General features: G+C 36.3%; 1 protein-coding gene across 1 annotated transcript in view; it reads left to right on the top strand.

The window, feature by feature from the left end:
- Positions 1-18,110, top strand: part of LOC120226153 (palmitoyltransferase ZDHHC15-like) — a 236,429-nt gene that overhangs the window by 142,220 nt on the left and 76,099 nt on the right. The window contains 3 exon segments of the mRNA XM_039224347.1: positions 2,700-2,832; positions 4,400-4,526; positions 6,626-6,729. Coding sequence (XP_039080278.1) covers positions 2,700-2,832; positions 4,400-4,526; positions 6,626-6,729 — 364 coding nt within the window.

Genomic DNA, 18,110 nt, shown 5'->3' with positions numbered 1-18,110 from the left:
TCTTTCTCATTGCCATGTAGTATTCCATCGTATACCTAAACCACATCTTCTTGATCCATTCATCTGTTGATGGACACATAGGCTTTTTCCATGTTTTAGCTATTGCGGAGAGTGCTGCTATGAACATTACCGTACATGTGCCCCTATGCATCAGCACTCCTGTATCCCTTGGGTAAATTCCTAGCAGTGCTATTGCTGGGTCATAGGGGAGTTCTAGTGTTAATTTTTTGAGGAACCTCCACACTATTTTCCAGAGGGGCTGCACCAGTTTACATTCCCATCAACAGTGTAGGAGGGTGCCCGTTTCTCCACATCCTCGCCAGCATCTCGTGTTCTCTGATTTTCTCATTTTAGCCACTCTGACTGGTGTGAGGTGGTATCTCAGTGTGGTTTTGATTTATATTTCCCTGATGAGGAGGGATGCTGAGCATCGTTTCCTGTGTCTGTTGGCCATCTGGATGTCCTCTTTGGAGAAGTGTCTGTTCATATCTTCTGCCCATTTCTTCACTGGGTTGTTTGTTTTTCGGGTGTGGAGTTTGCTGAGTTCCTTACAGATTTTGGATATTAACCCTTGATCTGATATGTCATTTGCAACTATCTTTTCCCATTCCATCGGTTGCCTATTAGTTTTATGGATTGTTTCCTTTGCCGTGCAGAAGGTTTTAATCTTGATGAGGTCCCAAAAGTTTATTTTTGCTCTTGATTCTTTTGCTTTGGGGGATATGTCAAGTAAGAAATTCCTGCTGTGGAGGTCAAGGAGGTTGTTTCCTGCTTTCTCCTCTAGGGTTTTGATGGTTTCCTGTCTCACGTTCAGGTGCTTTATCCATTTTGAGATAAATGTAAGCTTTTAAAACTTTAACAAATATACTAAAAAATCAGAGATTATGAAAGCAAAAACCTAGCTAGGCCAAAACCACTACAAAACAGTATATAAAACCTTTCCCATAAATTTAAAACAAAACAAATACAGGGGCACCTGGGTGGCTCAGTCTGTTAAGCATCTGACTCTTGGTTTCAGTTCAGGCTATGATCTCATATTTTGTGGGTTTGAGCCCCACATCGGGCTTCACACTGATAGTGTGGAGCCTACTTGGGATTCTCTCTCCGTCCCTGTCTGTCTGTCTGTCTCTCTCTCTTTCTAAACAAACAAACACAAACCAATCAAATTCAGTTTGGGTGCTTAGGTCAAAATTTTGTGGAAGGATCATTTCAGAAAGGAGCTTCAGATGAAAATCCCTGAAGGTTGAGTCCTTGAGGTATCCATTTCCTGGGGTGCTCTGCCCCTATGCAAATTTCACACAGCCCACCCCTCAGCTAAAAACACCTGCTTGACCGACTTCCCCTTATCTTCATCCTTCAAACATACACCCCAACATTTCCTTACATCAAAATGAATAAAAATCTTCTTAAAGAAAGGGGAAAAAATCTGTGCTATCTGATTTTGCCAAGTGTTTCCAAGTCTTAATTTTTCCTTCTAAACTTAAGTAGAACCAGATCCTAATGTTAAGGTCCACTTCAATCAAAACTCAAGAGCGTTTGGAAATACTTTAATGCAATTCATCATGCCAAAACAATGATCATAGGATGGGGCGCCTGGGTGGCTTAGTCAGATAAGCGTCCGACTTTCGCTTAGGTCATGATCTCGCGGTTCGTGGGTTCGAGCCCCGCGTCGGGCTCTGTGCTGACTGCCAGCTCAGAGCCTGGAGCCTGTTTCAGTCTGTGACTCCCTCTCTCTCTGACCCTCCCCTGCTCACACTGTCTCTCTCTCTCTCTCCTATAAATAAATAAAACATTTAAAAAAAAAGTGATCATAGGAAAGGGGAAATAAAAAAGTTCTCTCAACTTCTTACTCCAAAATCAAAAATGTTTTCTAAGGTCTCTTCATAAGACAAATGTTATACATCATGCATGCTATAAAACTTTAGAAAATTTATTCTCATCTAGGGCTGCATGTAAGAAAAGAAAGCTGGTGCCGCTTATTCTCCAATAAGATGTCACAGAATACTATAAAAGTCATTAGCTGCCTACTTTTACAATTGCCTGTCAAATCCTGATTGATTTTAAAGTCTAAAGAGCTATTTGATGGGATGTGATATGCCAGCATATTCTACGTCAGCTATAGCTTTTTAATAAAAAAGAACCACACAAAATATGCAGTAACTTTTACATCAAGTTATAACTTATAGGTAGAACATTTTAACTTTCTACTATATGTCTTAACTTGTTTTCAACACACATATGTTGTGACCTTTTCAACACATATATTCAAGGAAACATGACATATAAAGTATTTCAGAATAACCCATCTTGAGACAAGAGGATGAACCATATGACCTCAAGATCACCTCTGGCCAAATGACTTATAATGTACAAACTAAATGGAGTACAAGCTTTAAGAGGTTGCATATCAATTATGGCCTGAGTATACCCTTTTTACACTATTCTAATTGCTGCATTATATACTCTATCTTACACTGAACTTAATCAAGGATCCATTTTAGGCTTTACAGGCTGAAAACATATTATAATGTGGTATGGTCATCAACAGAAGGAACTCTTTTGTAAAAATTTTATAAAACCTATTTTTTATTGCAGCTAGACATTTTATACATACGAGAAAAGTGCTAACATATAGAAAAACTAGTTAAGCCTTAATACTTTAATCCTTTGTTTCTATTTGCTTATTATTTCTTTTCTAGGGGGAATTGCCCAGTGTTGGCTCAAAGTTCCATGTTCTTTTTCTCCTCTTTGTGGCCTGCATGTTTTTTGTCAGCCTTGTGATTCTCTTTGGTTACCATTGTTGGCTTGTCAGCAGAAACAAAACCACCTTAGGTAAGACTGTATATTAAGGCTAGGGGAAAAACACATTAATGTATATCATAGTGGCCTGTAGATTATTCCCAAGGAAGAGAAAATGTTCCAGTGAGGCATTTTAGTTTTAGTGACATTCCTTTGCCTCTAAACTGAGACAGATGTAAACACGTTTTACCAAACTGGAGAGCCATAGTGAATTAAGCTTGCAAACTAAAGAAAGCATTATTGAATGAAACCTCACAGAAAACCAAAAATTGACCATTGCTCTTTGTAATTCACACTGGGTAATAGGTCCCCAAATTTGTGGCTTGAAAAAATTCTAAAAGGTGTTCACCTGAGGAAGTGAAGGGGAAAAAAATACAGAAAGGAACATCAGAAGGGGGAGGTGAAGGTTAATAAAGATAGAAGAATCTAAATTATTGAGTGCATCCAAAGACAGAGTCTTGAGAAATAATTCAAACCAACAAATCATTGGATATGTACAATCATCAAAGAGCTGTGGAGGACTGGGAATGAGATGAATACACTTAACAGGCGAGTTTCTAGAAAATTAGTACAAGAAATGACTTTTTTTTTCTGTTACCTATACTGTCATCTGTTACTTGGAGAATTATGTTTCTGATGGATTCCAGTGCAACAATTTTATTTCATCTATAGTAAAACAAATACATTGTATACAAATTAATGCATGAGGAAAAAGGAGAAAGTGTCCAACTGGTTAATGTTTAGCTAAGATAGATTTGAGAAAGTTTAGTACAAAAGCTACTTTACATTTGGAACTCATTTACCAATAATGCCAACAGCTAAGAAAGTATTTACACTACTTTTCTAAACCAAATATCTAGCACTTACTTGCTAGGGTGGTAGGTCAGCACATTTGGCTTAGACATAACTGCAAAGTAGAAAAGTACTAAAAGCTTTAGGATGACAAAAGAACAAATAGGAAATGGCCAGATGCAGCCAGTCCAACAGTGAAAGCGTTTGCTTAATGGGATTAATGTGTGTCTAAAAATAATGTGCACTAACATGGTTCAATTCCTCAGTCCTTGAGGTGATTATAGTTCATCTACTGACATTTTTTCTTGAGTAAACCTCAGTTTCTTACATTGCAGGTTTTAGAGTAAACATTATTTCTGAAATGTTTCAAAATCAAATCAATGTCATTATCATCTCTTCATGCATCATTACTTTAGTCCCAGCTCTAAAGAGGGAGACCATTTGGCTCCTGTTGCCATTTAGATTCAAATAAAGTACTGTTAAATTTGTTCTTTCACTCCTTACATGCAGCAGTATAAAATATATAGTACCCCCATGGCTGCTTAATTATTTCTACTATTATGTGTTTCTTCTGTCTTTTTTAAGAGTATCAATCATTTGCATTTAATAACAAAATTGCTTTTAGTAAGTGATTAAACTAGTTTTTACTAAGTAATTGAGCAATAACTAAACAAGACAGGCCTATGCTACCACAACAAAAAGATATTGTAGAAGCAAGTCACATTCATGGAGTACTGTAAAATCATGTTAGCCCTGAATTTGTTCTTTTGTTGCTTTCTTCCTCTTCAACTCCCCTATCCTGCCCTAGAGGCCTTCTGTAATCCAGTGTTTACAAGTGGCCCAGAGAAAAATGGGTTCAACCTTGGCTTCATCAAAAATATCCAGCAAGTGTTTGGAGATAACAAGAAGTTCTGGTTAATACCTACTGGGTCCAGGTAAGTAATTACTACCACTAAAAGAAGTTGAGGCTGGACCATGCCTTGAAGTAACAAATTCAATTTTAATTGTAGTATGCAATAAGTCATAAGTCCAACGAAAAACTATATTCCCCAAGTTTTTTATTTCTAGATTAGTAAAGACAAATTAGGAAGTGAAGGTATGATAAATAGGCATTCTCATGCTTTGAAACATTGTAAACTGGTACCATTCTTTTATAAATGAATTTGGTAATATGCATCAAGAATCATAAGAATTCCCATGTCCATTGTCAAGTAATTACACTTCCAAAAATGTATCCTAAAAACAAACTAGCCACAAAAATGTTCATCACAGCATTATTTCCAGCCAATAATTAGTAAACATCCAACCTAAATATTCAACAATATGCCATATATATATATATATATATATATATATATATCCCCACTGACTAGACTTTTATGTAGTCAAAAGTATGACTATATTAAGACTATGTCACAATTAAAGGAAATGCTCACTATTTTTAAGTGAAAAATGTAGAATTCAAATGGTGTGTACTCTGCAATTAAAAATATGTACAAATACACGCAGAAGAAAAACAACATAGGGGACATATAACCTAAAAATGCTATAAGTGGATAAATGGTAAGGGCAGTAGTTTTATATTTTTCTTCTCTCCATTTTTATATTTTGGGGTGAAATGTCTATATTACTTTTATGAAGGTAATTAATGTAAAAAGTAGGAACAAAGATTGATTTAGAAATTATAGGTAATTCTTAGAATTGAAGCAGGAATGAAAGGAAAACAGTGAAAGGGAGGCGAGCTTGTGTCCCCTGAGTGGCTTGATGAGCCACATTGAACTAACACCAAGTGAACTATCTCTGGAGCAAAGCTTACTTATAGAGTCTTGAAGCTCCCTTTAGATGCATTCCTCAGGGATACATCTGTCTGTTCACTTATTTGAGGAAACTTTGTTGGAGTAGGGTGATAATTAAGAAAAATTTTATTTTCCCCCTTACTCATTGCTCTGATACTTCCTCTGTATCACTTATTCTTTTACAAACCCATTTATTTAAGATCTGTGGTATATCCTACTATCCTGGCTATAAAGCACAAGACAAAACTATGTTGTGGGTAATATTGATTAATAATTGTCACCAGCAATTATTTTCACTCCACTAACACACAGCCACACAAAACACACACTCTATCACTACATCAAAGGGAGATCTAAAATGAGTCTTTTCTGGAAGAAAAAATCAAAAGCCAAAATCAAAGCCAATTCACTTATAATCAGTATACTTACATCCTCTTAGAGAGCTATCAATAGAATTTGTCAACTTTCAGTTAACCACAATTATGAACAGGAGTAAAGGCATAAGTAATATAAAATGAGTAATCCAAAAGTCAGTCAGATATAAATTTGCAATATATTCAGATATATATACTCAAATGTTCAAACTGTAGCCCACTACAGTCAGGGCCAACTTAGTTCCCTCCAGTGTATCCCATCTGTTAGTGGCCAGAGATTAACCAAAGAAATGGTTGTACATTACGATAGTTATCTACAAGTGGATCCCACATGCAGGTAATTGCCCCCAGAATCTACACTCGTAGAGATGCCACACTCTGGCTGTTTCCCACAGTTCCTAATAACCTTTCTACCATAGAAGCCAAATAAAAGGGCATTCAGACACTAATATTTATCACCAGTTCACAGCAACTTATCTCCACTATATCAGTGATTCTGAATTTACTATTTTTTGTTGAAAATTTAGAACCCAAGCAACAAGATAATGAGATATAAATTGGGATGATCATATGAAGCTTGCTATATGTTCATTTTGCCATAATTGGGCATTGTGGGAAACAAATTAAACAGTTACTTACAAACGAAAACAGTTGACACTGATGCAGACAAAGAAGATCTAGAAATTGAGAGCAATGGAGCAACTAAAGGATGCTATTGTAAAACCCTATGCCACCATGGCTTTAGCCAATAAGCTAAATGGTTTAAACCTTTCTAAGAACCCCCTCCTATTTCTAGGAGGGCTATAGCCTTCATAAAAAGTCTATGTCATCTGCAAGAGCTCACTCCCTTCCTTTCTCCAATAGTCCTGGTGATGGACACTCCTTCCCTATGAGATCTATGAGCGAGTCGCAGAACCCACTCCTAGCAAATGAAAAGCCCTGGGAAGAAAATGAGGAGGAAAACCAAGGTAAGTAGGCTCATAAAGAAGTCTCCACCCAGCAGACCAAACACTAAAACCATGTTAACACAACGAATGTAGTATAGTGAGAAAATAGTGTCCAAAAAGATTATATAATCATGTCAACCTCATAAGTGACCTTTGGATAGAGAAGGGCAAGTATGGCCAGATTTGTTTAGCATATGTGGGTGGCTTAGGTTGGATTAAATAGCAGCCTAGAAGCTTTCTTACCAGGTTTGTGATACCATGATTTATAAACATTCAGATAAGTCACGAAACATAATAAACATTGCTGTGTATATTTGTAAACAATCCTTCCAAAAAACTCATGGTGTTTTGCTTCAGTTAATTTAATCAATGGGCAGCAGCTCACCTTTCTCTACCCAAATTTTTTCACAATGATTAAATTTTCTTTAAAATCTCATTCTCATTTTCTCAGACTGGTTTACATACACAAAGAAATAAAAGACGTATATGTGGGCAAGCCTTCACATGCATGTAGTCTACTTTTCTAAAAGGCAGAGCAGCAAAGGAAAAATGAGGAAGCATAAGTTTGTCCTTCCACCTTTCTCCCACCAGATTTTTGAGTCATAATTAGATTTGTGTGTGTGTGAAAAGCTGAAAGTTAAATTCTCATGTTCACATGCCCCTACCATCACCTGTTTTTGTCTCCTCATGATTTTATGCTTACTACATAAATTAGCATTTATGTTGCTAATACCAGACATCAGAGAGTAATTTTTAGCAACTGGTCCCAATAATTCAATAGCTGACAAAAATTTTGAGTGAGAAATTGTACTTGTCAGAACTGGAGTGAATGAGTCTGATGAGGACATGGAAAGGCATTGAGATGAGGAGCAGAGATGGGAAACATGCATTTCTAAATGCTTACAATTAGGTTATCTAGGTCCAGGGTCTCTACCTGGAAGTCCAGTTTCAGAGCAAGGCAGGTTACTAGGACTAAGGAAGATAAAATGTTCCAATATTCAGTTACAAAGGGAAAGAATTCTTGCTCAGCAGAAATTATAACACAACCAGCTCCCTTATCTATTCCTGTTGACCTTTTATTGAAAAATTGACTGTATTTTGACCTACTTCCTTCAGCTATCACTCTTCTTTTTTTTTTCTTTTTCAAGTTTTTATTTAAATTCCAGTTAACATACAGTGTAATATTAAAGTATAAAATGTAGTGATTCAACACTTGTAAGAAACACAGAGTGCTCACCACAACATGTGGCCTCCTTAAATACCATCACCTATTTAACCCAACCCCCTGCCCTCCTCCCTTCTGATAACCATCAGTTTCTTCTCTGTATTAAGGGTCAGCTTCTTGGTTTTCTCCTCTTTTTTTTCCTCCTATGTTTGTTTGTTTTGTTTCTTAAACTCCACATATGAATGCAACCATATTCTATTTGCCTTTCTCTGACTGACTTATTTCCCTTAGCATAACACTCTCTAGCTCTATCTATGTCCTTGCAAATGGCAAGGTTTCATTCTTTTATATGGCTGAATAATAGCCCATTGTATATACCACATCTTCTTTATCCATTCATCAGCCAATGGACATTGGGGCTCTTTCCATAATTTGGCTCTTGTAGATAATGCTGCTATAAACATTGGGATACATATATCCCTTTGAATTAGTAATTTTGTATCCTTTGTATAAATACGTAGTAGTGCAATTGCTGGAGCATAGGGTAGTTATATTTTTAACTTTTTGAGGGACCTTCATACAGTTTTCCATAGTGGCTGCATCAGTTTGCATTCCCACCAACAGTATAAGAAGGTTCCATTCTCCAACATTATCCTCACCAATACCTGTTGTTTCTTGTGCTGTCGATTTTACCATTCTGACAAGTATGAGGGGATATCTCATTGTAGTCTTGATTTATATTTCCCTGAGGGTGAGTTCGCTTGAGCATCTTTTCCTATGTCTGTTGGGCATCTGGATGTCTTTAGAAAAGTGTCTATTCCTGTCTTCTACCCATTTCTTAACTGGATTATTTGGGGGTATTTTGGGGGGGGGTGTTGAGTTTTATAAGCTCTTTATATATTCTCGAATACCAAAACTTTATCAGATATGTTGTCTTCTCCCATTCTATAGGGTACCTTTTAGTTTTGTGGATTGCACACTTCGCTGTGCAGAAGCTTTTTATTTTGATGAAGTCTCAATAGCTTATTTTTGCTTCTGTTTCCCTTGCCTCAGCAGACAGTTCTAAAAAGAAGTTGGCGGGTCGCCTGGGTGGCTTAGTCGGTTAAGCGTCCGACTTTCGCTTAGGTCATGATCTCGCGGTTTGTGGGTTCGGGCCCCGCGTCGGGCTCTGTGCTGACTGCCAGCTCAGAGCCTGGAGCCTGTTTCAGTCTGTGACTCCCTCTCTCTCTGACCCTCCCCTGCTCGCGCTGTCTCTCTCTCTCTCCTAGAAATAAATAAAAATATTTAAAAAAAATAAAAAAAACAAAAAAATAAAAAGAAGTTGGCTTTAAATGATGAGACACATACTGCCTATGTTCTCCTTTAAGATTTTCATGGTTTCCTGTTTCACATTTAGGTATTTCATCCATTTTGAATTTATTTTTGTGTATGGTGTAAGAAAGTGATCCAGTTTCATTCTTTTTCATGTTGCTGTCCACTTTTCCCAACACCCTTTGTTGAAGAGACTATTTTCCATTCGGATATTCCTTCCCCCTTTGTCAAAGATTAATTGACCATATGGTTATGGGTTCCTTTCTGGATTTTCTATTCTGTTCCATTGATCTATGTGTCTATTCTTCGTACAATATTGTTTTGACTACTACAGCTTTGTAACATACTTGAGGTCCAGAATTCTGATGCCTCTAGCTTTGCTTTTCTTTTTCAAGGTTGCTTTGGCTGTTCGTGGTCTTTTGTGATTCCATACAAATTTTAGGATTGTTTGTTCCAGCTCTGTGAAAAATGTTGTTGATATTTTGATAGGGATTGCATTAAATGTATATATTGCTTTGGGTAGTTATTGACATTTTAACAATAACTGTTCTTCTAATCCATGAGCAAAGAACGTTTTTCCATTTCTTTGTGTCATTTTCAATTTCTTCATCAATGTCATACTTTTCAGAGTACAGATCTTTCATCTCTTTGGTAAGGTTTATTCCTAAATATTATATAGTTTTGGGTGCAATTGTAAATAGGATTGATTTCTTGATTTCTCTTCCTGCTACTTCATTATTGGTGTATGGAAATGCAACAGATTTCTGTATGTTGATTTTGTATCCTGCAACTTTACTGATCTGTATCAGTCCTAGCAATTTTGGGGTGAGGCTTTTGGGTTTTCTATACAGGGTATATGTCATCTGCAAATAGTGAAAGCCTTAGTTCTTTCTTGCTGATTTGGGTGCATTTTAATTATTTTTATTGTCTGATTGCTGAAATTATGACTTCCAGTACTATGTTGAATAACAATGGTGAGAGTGGACATCCCTGTCTTATTCCTGACAAAGAGGAAAAGCTCTGTTTTTCCCCTTGAGGATGATATTAGCTGTGGAATTTTCATATATAGCCTTTATGATGTTCAGGTATATTCCCTCTAAACCTGCTTTGTTAAGGGTTTTTAACATGAATTAATATTGTACTTTGTCAAATACTTTTTCTGTACCTATTGAAATGATTATATGTTTCTTATCCTTCCTTTTATTAATGTGGCGTATCATGTTGATTGGTTTTGGAATAATGAACCACCCTTGGATCCCAGGAATAAATCCCACTTAATTGTGGTTAATGATTCTTTTAATGTACTGTTAGATTCTATTTTCTAGTGTATTATTAAGAATTTTTGCATCTGTGTTCATCAGGGATATTGGCGTGTAGTTCTCTTTTTTAATGAATATTTTCTGGTTTTGGTATCAGGGTAATGCTGGCCTCATAGAGTGAATTTGGAAGTTTTTCTTCCAATTCGAATATTTGAAATAGTTTGAGAAGAATAGGTATTAACTCTTCTTTAAATGTTTGGTAGAGTTCACCTGTGAAGCTATCTGGCCCTGAACTTTTGTTTATTGGGAGATTTTTATATACGGATTCAATTTCTTTGCTTTGTTCCTTTTCAAGCTTTTTATTTCTTCCTGTTTTACTTTAGGTGGTTTATATGTTTCTAGGAATTTATAGATTTCTTCCAGGTTGTCCAATTGGTTAACATATAATTTTCCATAATATTCTCCTCTAATTATTTGTATTTCCATGGTATTGATTTTTATTATTCCTCTCCTCTCTCTCGTTTGTGATTTTATTTATTTGTGTCCTTTTACTTTCCTATTTGATAAGTCTGGCTAGGGGTTAATCAATTATATTAATTGTTTCCTAGAACCAGATCTGGGTTTCATTGATATATTCTATTGTTTTTTCCATTTGTATATCATTTATTTCTGCTCTCATATTTATTATTTCCCTTCTTGTGCTGGCATTAGGCTTCATTTCTTGTTTCTCTAGCTTCTTTATATGTAAGGTTAGGTTTTTAATTTGATATATTTTCTTGCTTCTTAAGTAGGCTTCTATTGCCTACCACACCATACCTTGTAAGTTCCTTCTGAGGAGTGCTTTTACTGCATCCCAAACGTTTGGACCATTGCGGTTGCATTTTCATTTGTTTCCTTGTATTTTTTAAATTTCTTCCTTGCTTTTGTTGTTGACCTGTTCACTGTTTACTAGCATGTTGTATAACCTCCATGTATCTCTGGCATTCCAAGATCTTTTCTTGTGGTTGACTTCAAGTTTCATAGTATTTTTGTCAGGAAAGATGCACTGTATGACCTCAATCCTTTTGTATATGTTGAAGCTGAATAAGGGACCTATTCTAGAGAATGTCCCATGTGCACTTGAGAAGAATGTGTATTCTTCTGTTTAAGATGGAATGTTCTGAATATATCTGTTAAGTCCATCAGATCAAGCGTGTCATTCATAGATATTGTTTCCTGGTTTCTTTTCTTTTATTCTTTTTTTTAATTTATTTTTTAAAAATATTTATCGTCAAATTGGTTTCCATATAACACCCAGTGTTCATCCCCACAAGTGCCCTCCTCCATGCCCATCACCCCACTCCAACTCCCCACACCTCATCTGCCCTCAGTTTGTTCTAGGTATTCAAGTGTTTCACATTGTTTGCCTCCCTCCCTCTCCCCCACAATTATTCCCCTTCTTCTCCCCCATGGTCCTTCGTTAATTTCCTCCTAATCTGCCTATATGTACAAACATATGGTATTTGTCCTTCTCTGCCTGACTTATTTAACTCAGCATAATACCCTCAAGGTCCATCCATGTTGCTACACATGGCCAGATTTCATTCTTTCTCATTGCCATGTAGTATTCCATGGTATAGATAAACCACATCTTCTTGATCCATTCATCTGTTGATGGACACTTAGGCTCTTTCCATGTTTTAGCTATTGTGGAGAGTGCTGCTATGAACATTGGGGTACATGTGCTCCTATGCCTCAGCATTTCTGTATCCCTTGGGTAAATTCCTAGCAGTGCTATTGCTGGGTCATAAGGGAGTTCTATTGTTAGTTTCCTGAGGAACCTCCACACTGTTTTCCAGAGGGGCTGTACCAGTTTACATTCCCACCAACAGTGTAGGAGGGTGCCCGTTTCTCCACATCCTCGCCAGCATCTAGAGTTCTCTGATTTGCTCATTTTAGCCACTCTGACTGGCGTGAGGTGGTATCTCAGTGTGGTTTTGATTTGTATTTCCCTGATGAGGAGGGATGCTGAGCATCGTTTCATGTGTCTGTTGGCCATCTGGATGTCCTCTTTGGAGAAGTGTCTGTTCATGTCTTCTGCCCATTTCTTCACTGGGTTGTTTGTTTTTCGGGCGTGTAGTTTGGTGAGTTCCTTATAGATTCTGGATATTAACCCTTTATCTGATATGTCATTTGCAACTATCTTTTCCCATTCCGTTGGTTGCCTATTAATTTTCTGGGTTGTTTCCTTGGCTGTGCAGAAGCTTTTAATCTTGATGAGGTCCCAACAGTTTATTTTTGCTCTTGATTCCCTTGCTTTTGGGGATGTGTCAAGTAAGAAGTTGCTGCGGTGGAGGTCAAGGAGGTTGTTTCCTGCTTTCTCCTCTAGGGTGTTGATAGTTTCCTGTCTCACGTTCAGGTCCTTTATCCATTTTGAGTTGATTTTTGTGCATGGTGTGAGAAAATGATCTAGTTTCATTCTTCTGCATGTTGCTGTCCAGTTCTCCCAACACCATCTGTTAAAAAGGCTGTCTTTTTTCCATTGGATATTCTTTCCTGCTTTGTCAAAGATCAGTTGGCTGTATACTTTTGGGTCCACTTCTGAGTTCTCAATTCTGTTCCATTGGTCTATGTGTCTGTTTTTGTGCCAATACCATACTGTCTTGAGGATGACAGCTTTGTAGTAGAGGCTGAAGTCTGGGATGGTGATACCTCCCGTTTTGGTTTTATTTTTCAGTATTACTTTGGCTATTCGGGGTCTTTTGTGGTTCCATACAAATTTTTGGATAGTTTGTTCTAGTTTTGAGAAGTATGCTGGTGCAATTTTGATTGGAATTGCATTGAATGTGTAGAGTGCTTTAGGTAGTAATGACATCTTAACTATATTTATTCTTCCTATCCATGAGCATGGAATGTTTTTCCATTTCTTTGTGTCTTCTTCAATTTCCTTCATAAGTTTTCTATAGTTTTCATCATACAGATCTCTTGTATCCTTGGTTAGGTTTATTCCGAGGTATTTTATGGTTTTTTGTGCAATTGTGAATGGGATCAGTTTCTTGATTTCTCTTTCTGTTGCTTCATTATTGGTGTATAAAAATGCAACCGATTTCTGTACGTTGATTTTGTACCCTGCAACTTGGCTGAATTCTTGGATCAGTTCTAGTAGGCTTCTGGTGGAGTCTGTCGGGTTTTCTATGTAGAGTATCATGTCATCTGCGAAGAGTGAAAGTTTGACTTCCTCTTTGCCAATTCTGATGCCTTTGATTTCCTTTTGTTGTCTGATGGCTGATGCTAGGACTTCCAGCACTATGTTAAACAACAGTGGTGAGAGTGGACATCCCTGTCGTGTTCCTGATCTCAGGGGGAAAGCTCTCAGTTTTTCCCCGTTGAGGATGATGTTAGCTGAAGGCTTCTCATAGATGGCTTTGATGATGTTTAAGTAGGTTCCTTCTATCCCAACTTTCTCGAGAGTCTTTATTAAGAAGGGATGCTGTATTTTGTCAAATGCTTTTTCTGCATCTATTGACAGGATCATATGGTTTTTATCTTTTCTTTTATTGATATGATGGATCACATTGATTGATTTGCGAATGTTGAACCAGCCCTGTAACCCAGGAATGAATCCCACTTGATCTTGGTGGATGATTCTTTTTATGTGCTGCTGGATTTGGTTTGCAAGGATCTTGTTGAGAATTTTTGCATCCGTATTCATCAAGGATATTGGCCTATAGTTCTCTTTTTTTGCTGGATCTCTGTCTGGCTGAATCAGAGTGATGCTGGCTTCATAAAATGAGTCCGGGAGTTTTCCTTCGATTTCTGTTTTTTGAAATAGCTTGAGAAGAATTGGGATTAATTCTGTTTTAAATGTCTGGTAGAATTCCCCAGGGAAGCCATCAGGTCCAGGGCTCTTATTTGTTGTGGGATCCCTTATTTTAATTATTATGTAATTTGCTGTGGACCTTCTTGGGTTAGTCTTGTTACAGGCTCTCTGTGCTTCCTGGCCTTGGATGTCCAATTGTTCCCCCAGTTAGGGAAATATTCAGCTATTATTTCTTCAGGTAATTTTTCTGACTCCTTCTCTCTCTTCTCCTTCTTGGATCCCTATACTGTAAATGCTATTATGCTTGCTAATATCAAGAGGTTATTTTCTTGGAGCAGTTTCCAATTCCAGACTTTAAAAAAATATTCTATCATAGAAAATGTACAGCATTTTATAGTTTACAAATTACTTTCATCATATCCTTTTTTTCCTCGCAACTGTCAAGTAAGCACTATTAATACCATACCAATTTTATAACTGAGGAAACTGAGATATGGAGATGATAAATAACTTATCCAAGAATATGAAAGAGCGAGAAGGAGAATTTGAACTTAAGACAAATCTTATATTATTTCCAATGCAATAATATGTCTGTCCTTTGGACAAATACATTAGGAGACAGTACTATAAATGGATGCCATCTTGTTATCAGATGAGTTCAACTGCTTCTAACATAAACTGTAAAATCATAGGCTATAAGCTTTTAGTTTTAGTAAGACCTCAATGCCATCTCAGATATATGAGGATTTTTAAAAGTAGATTGAGATATTTCACAACCCTCTTTTATCACCCTTTCCAGTCAATATCTCAAATTTAACTATTATAAAACTGTACTTTTCTCTAACACAAATTTTCATGCTACACTATTTGTCCAGTTGACTTGTGTTATCGTCAGTTGCCCCCATTTTCTGTACACACCTAGTCATATACAAGTAGTCCTTGCACATTTAAAAACTTAGATTCCAGGAAACGTGCTATAAGTTAAAATTACATGTGCTGAACTTAGTTTCTTTTAGGAATAATATCAGGGTTTGATTTCTAGTCCCAAATATATTTGTGTTTACTATAAATGATGTACTTATACATTATATAATGCAAAGCATTCTAAAATATATGTAAATTGATAAACTATAGCAACCATAACCGGTTAAGTAAAAATGTTACATCACAGTCTGTAACTATATAAAATCTTTATTTTCTTTAAAATCCATGCCTTGTGGCACCTGGTGGCTCAGTGGGTTAAGCATCAACTTTGGCTTAGGTCATGATCTCATAGATTGTAAGTCTGAGTCCCACATCCGGCTCTGTGCTGACAGTTCAGAGCCTAGAGCCTGCTTCAGATTCTGTGTCTCCCTCTCTACTTCCCCCTCCCCTGCTCTCGCTCTGTCTCTCTCTCAAAAATAAATAAATATTAAAAAATAAATACAATCCATGCCTTAATTTAATACAGCAGTATACTATATAAAGAAATACTTTTACAAAGTCAAGAGTTTTTTTTAATTGAGGTAAAATTAGTATATAACCTTATATATGTTTCATGTGTATAGCATCATAATCCAACATATGTATTCACTGCAAAATGATTACCATCAAACGCATAGTTACTACCATTCATATAATCTACCCCCTTCACCTATTTCACTCACCCTCCAACCCCCTTTCCCTCTGGTAACCATCAATATGTTCTCTGTATTTATGACTTTGTTTTTGTGTAATTTTGTTTTGTTTTAGATTCCACATATGAGTGAAATCATAGGGTATGTCCCTTTCTCTGAATGATTTAATTCACTTAGCATAACACCCTTAAGGTCTATCCATCTTGTCACAAATGGTGAATTTTCATTGTTCTTTATGGATTAATTCTATTTGTGTGTGTACCACATTGTCTTTATTCATTCATCCATCAATGGACACTTAGGTAGTTTCCATATTTTTGTTTGTTTATCTGTTTTAGGAATCTCTATACCCAACATGGAGCTTGAACTTATGGCCCCAAGATCAAAAGTCACATGCATTACTGACTGAGCCAGCCAGGCACCTCATCCACATCTTATCCAAATAATGCTCCAATGAACATAGGAGTACATATATCTTTTTGAATTACTCTTTTTATATTCCTCAGATAAATACCCAGAAATGGAGTAGCTAGATCATACGGTAGAAATATTCTTAATTTTTTGAGGAATCTCCATACTGTTTTCTACAGTGGCAATACGAATTTATATTCCCACCAATACTGTACAAGAGTTCCCTTTTCTCCACATCCTCTCCAGCACTTGCTATTTTTTTTCTTTTTGATAATACCCATTCTAAGAGGTGTGAGACGTGATAGATGTGTCATTGTGCTTTTGATTGATATTTCCCTAATAATTTGTTATGTTGAACATCATTTTATGTGCCTGTTGCCCACCTTTATGTCTTCTTTGGAAAAAATGTCTATTCAGATCCTCTGTCCATTTTTGATCAGTTGAGTTGTAGGAGTTCTTTATGTATTTTAATTTTAACTCCTTATCAGATATGATTTGCAAATCTATTCTCCCATTCAGTAGATTGCCTTTATGTTTTGATGATGATTCTTTAGCTGTGTAGAAGCTTTTTTGTTTGATGAAGTCCCATTTGATTATTTTTGCTTTTGTTTCTCTTACCTTTGTCATCAATCCACAAAAACATAATAAGACTGATGTCAAAGACCTTGCCACCTATGTATTCTCCTAGGAATTTGTTTTCAGGTCTTATGTTCAAATCTTAAATCCATTTTGAATTATTTTTTTGTGTGTGTGGGGTAAGGTATTGAATTAATTTCATTTCTTTGCATGTGGCTGTCTAGTTTTCCCAGCACCACTTATTGAGGAGACTATTCACTCTCCATTGTATGTTCTCGGCTCCTTTGTCATAAATTAATTGTCCATGTGTGTCTGAGTCTGGACTCTCAATTCTCTTCAACTGATCTGTGTATCTGTTTTTAGGCCAATACCATACTCTTTTGTTTACTATAGCTTTCTAGTACAGTTTGTAAATGGAGAGTGTGATACCTCCACTTTTGTTCTTTCTCAGGATTGCTTGATTATTCAGGATCTTTTGTAATTTCATTTTTTTTCTATTTCTGTGAAAAATGAAACTATGATTTTGATAGGGGTTGCATTGAATCTGTAGATTACTTTGGATAATACGGACATTTTAGCAATATTAATTCTTCTAATCCATGAGCATTGAATATCTTTAAATATTTTTGTGTCTTTAATTTCTTTTATTAGTGTCTAATAGTTTTCAGTGTACAGACCTTTCACCTTTTTGGTTAAATTTATTTTTCGGTATTTTATTCTTTATGATGTAATTGTAAATGGGATCAAAAGAATCGTATATGCTGCTGTTTTAGGATATATATCTGAATATATCTATTAAGTCCATTGGGTCCAATGTGTCATTCAAAGCCAATGTTTCCTGTTTTATTTCCTGTATAGATGATATGTTCATTGATATAAGTGGGGTGTTAAAGTCCCCTACTATTATTTTATTATTAATTCATTCTTTTATGTTTGTTATTAATTATTTTATACATTTGAGTGCTCTCATTTTGGTCCATAAATATTTACAATTTTTATATCTTCTTATAGGATTGTCCCCTTTATTATGATATACTGCCCTTCATCTCTTGATACAGTCTTTGGTTTTAAAGTCTGATATAACTTTTGTGTAAAGTCTGATATCACCTTGGAGAGAGGGCAAGATGGCGGAGAAGTAAGGAGCTCCGTACTTGCACTCGCGCCCATACATCACACAGAAAAGATCTGAAGCCATTGGAAACATTACAAAACCTGAGAGATTGGGAGAAAAAAGACGCAGAATCCACTGAGAGAGCCTTCTAACG

Source organism: Hyaena hyaena, unplaced genomic scaffold, assembly GCF_003009895.1.
Source record: "Hyaena hyaena isolate Hyena2069 unplaced genomic scaffold, ASM300989v1 scaffold_1635, whole genome shotgun sequence".
Classification (NCBI taxonomy): Eukaryota; Metazoa; Chordata; class Mammalia; order Carnivora; family Hyaenidae; genus Hyaena; species Hyaena hyaena.
The sequence above is the reverse complement of the archived record's forward strand: the minus strand, read 5'-3'. Positions and strand labels throughout refer to the sequence as shown.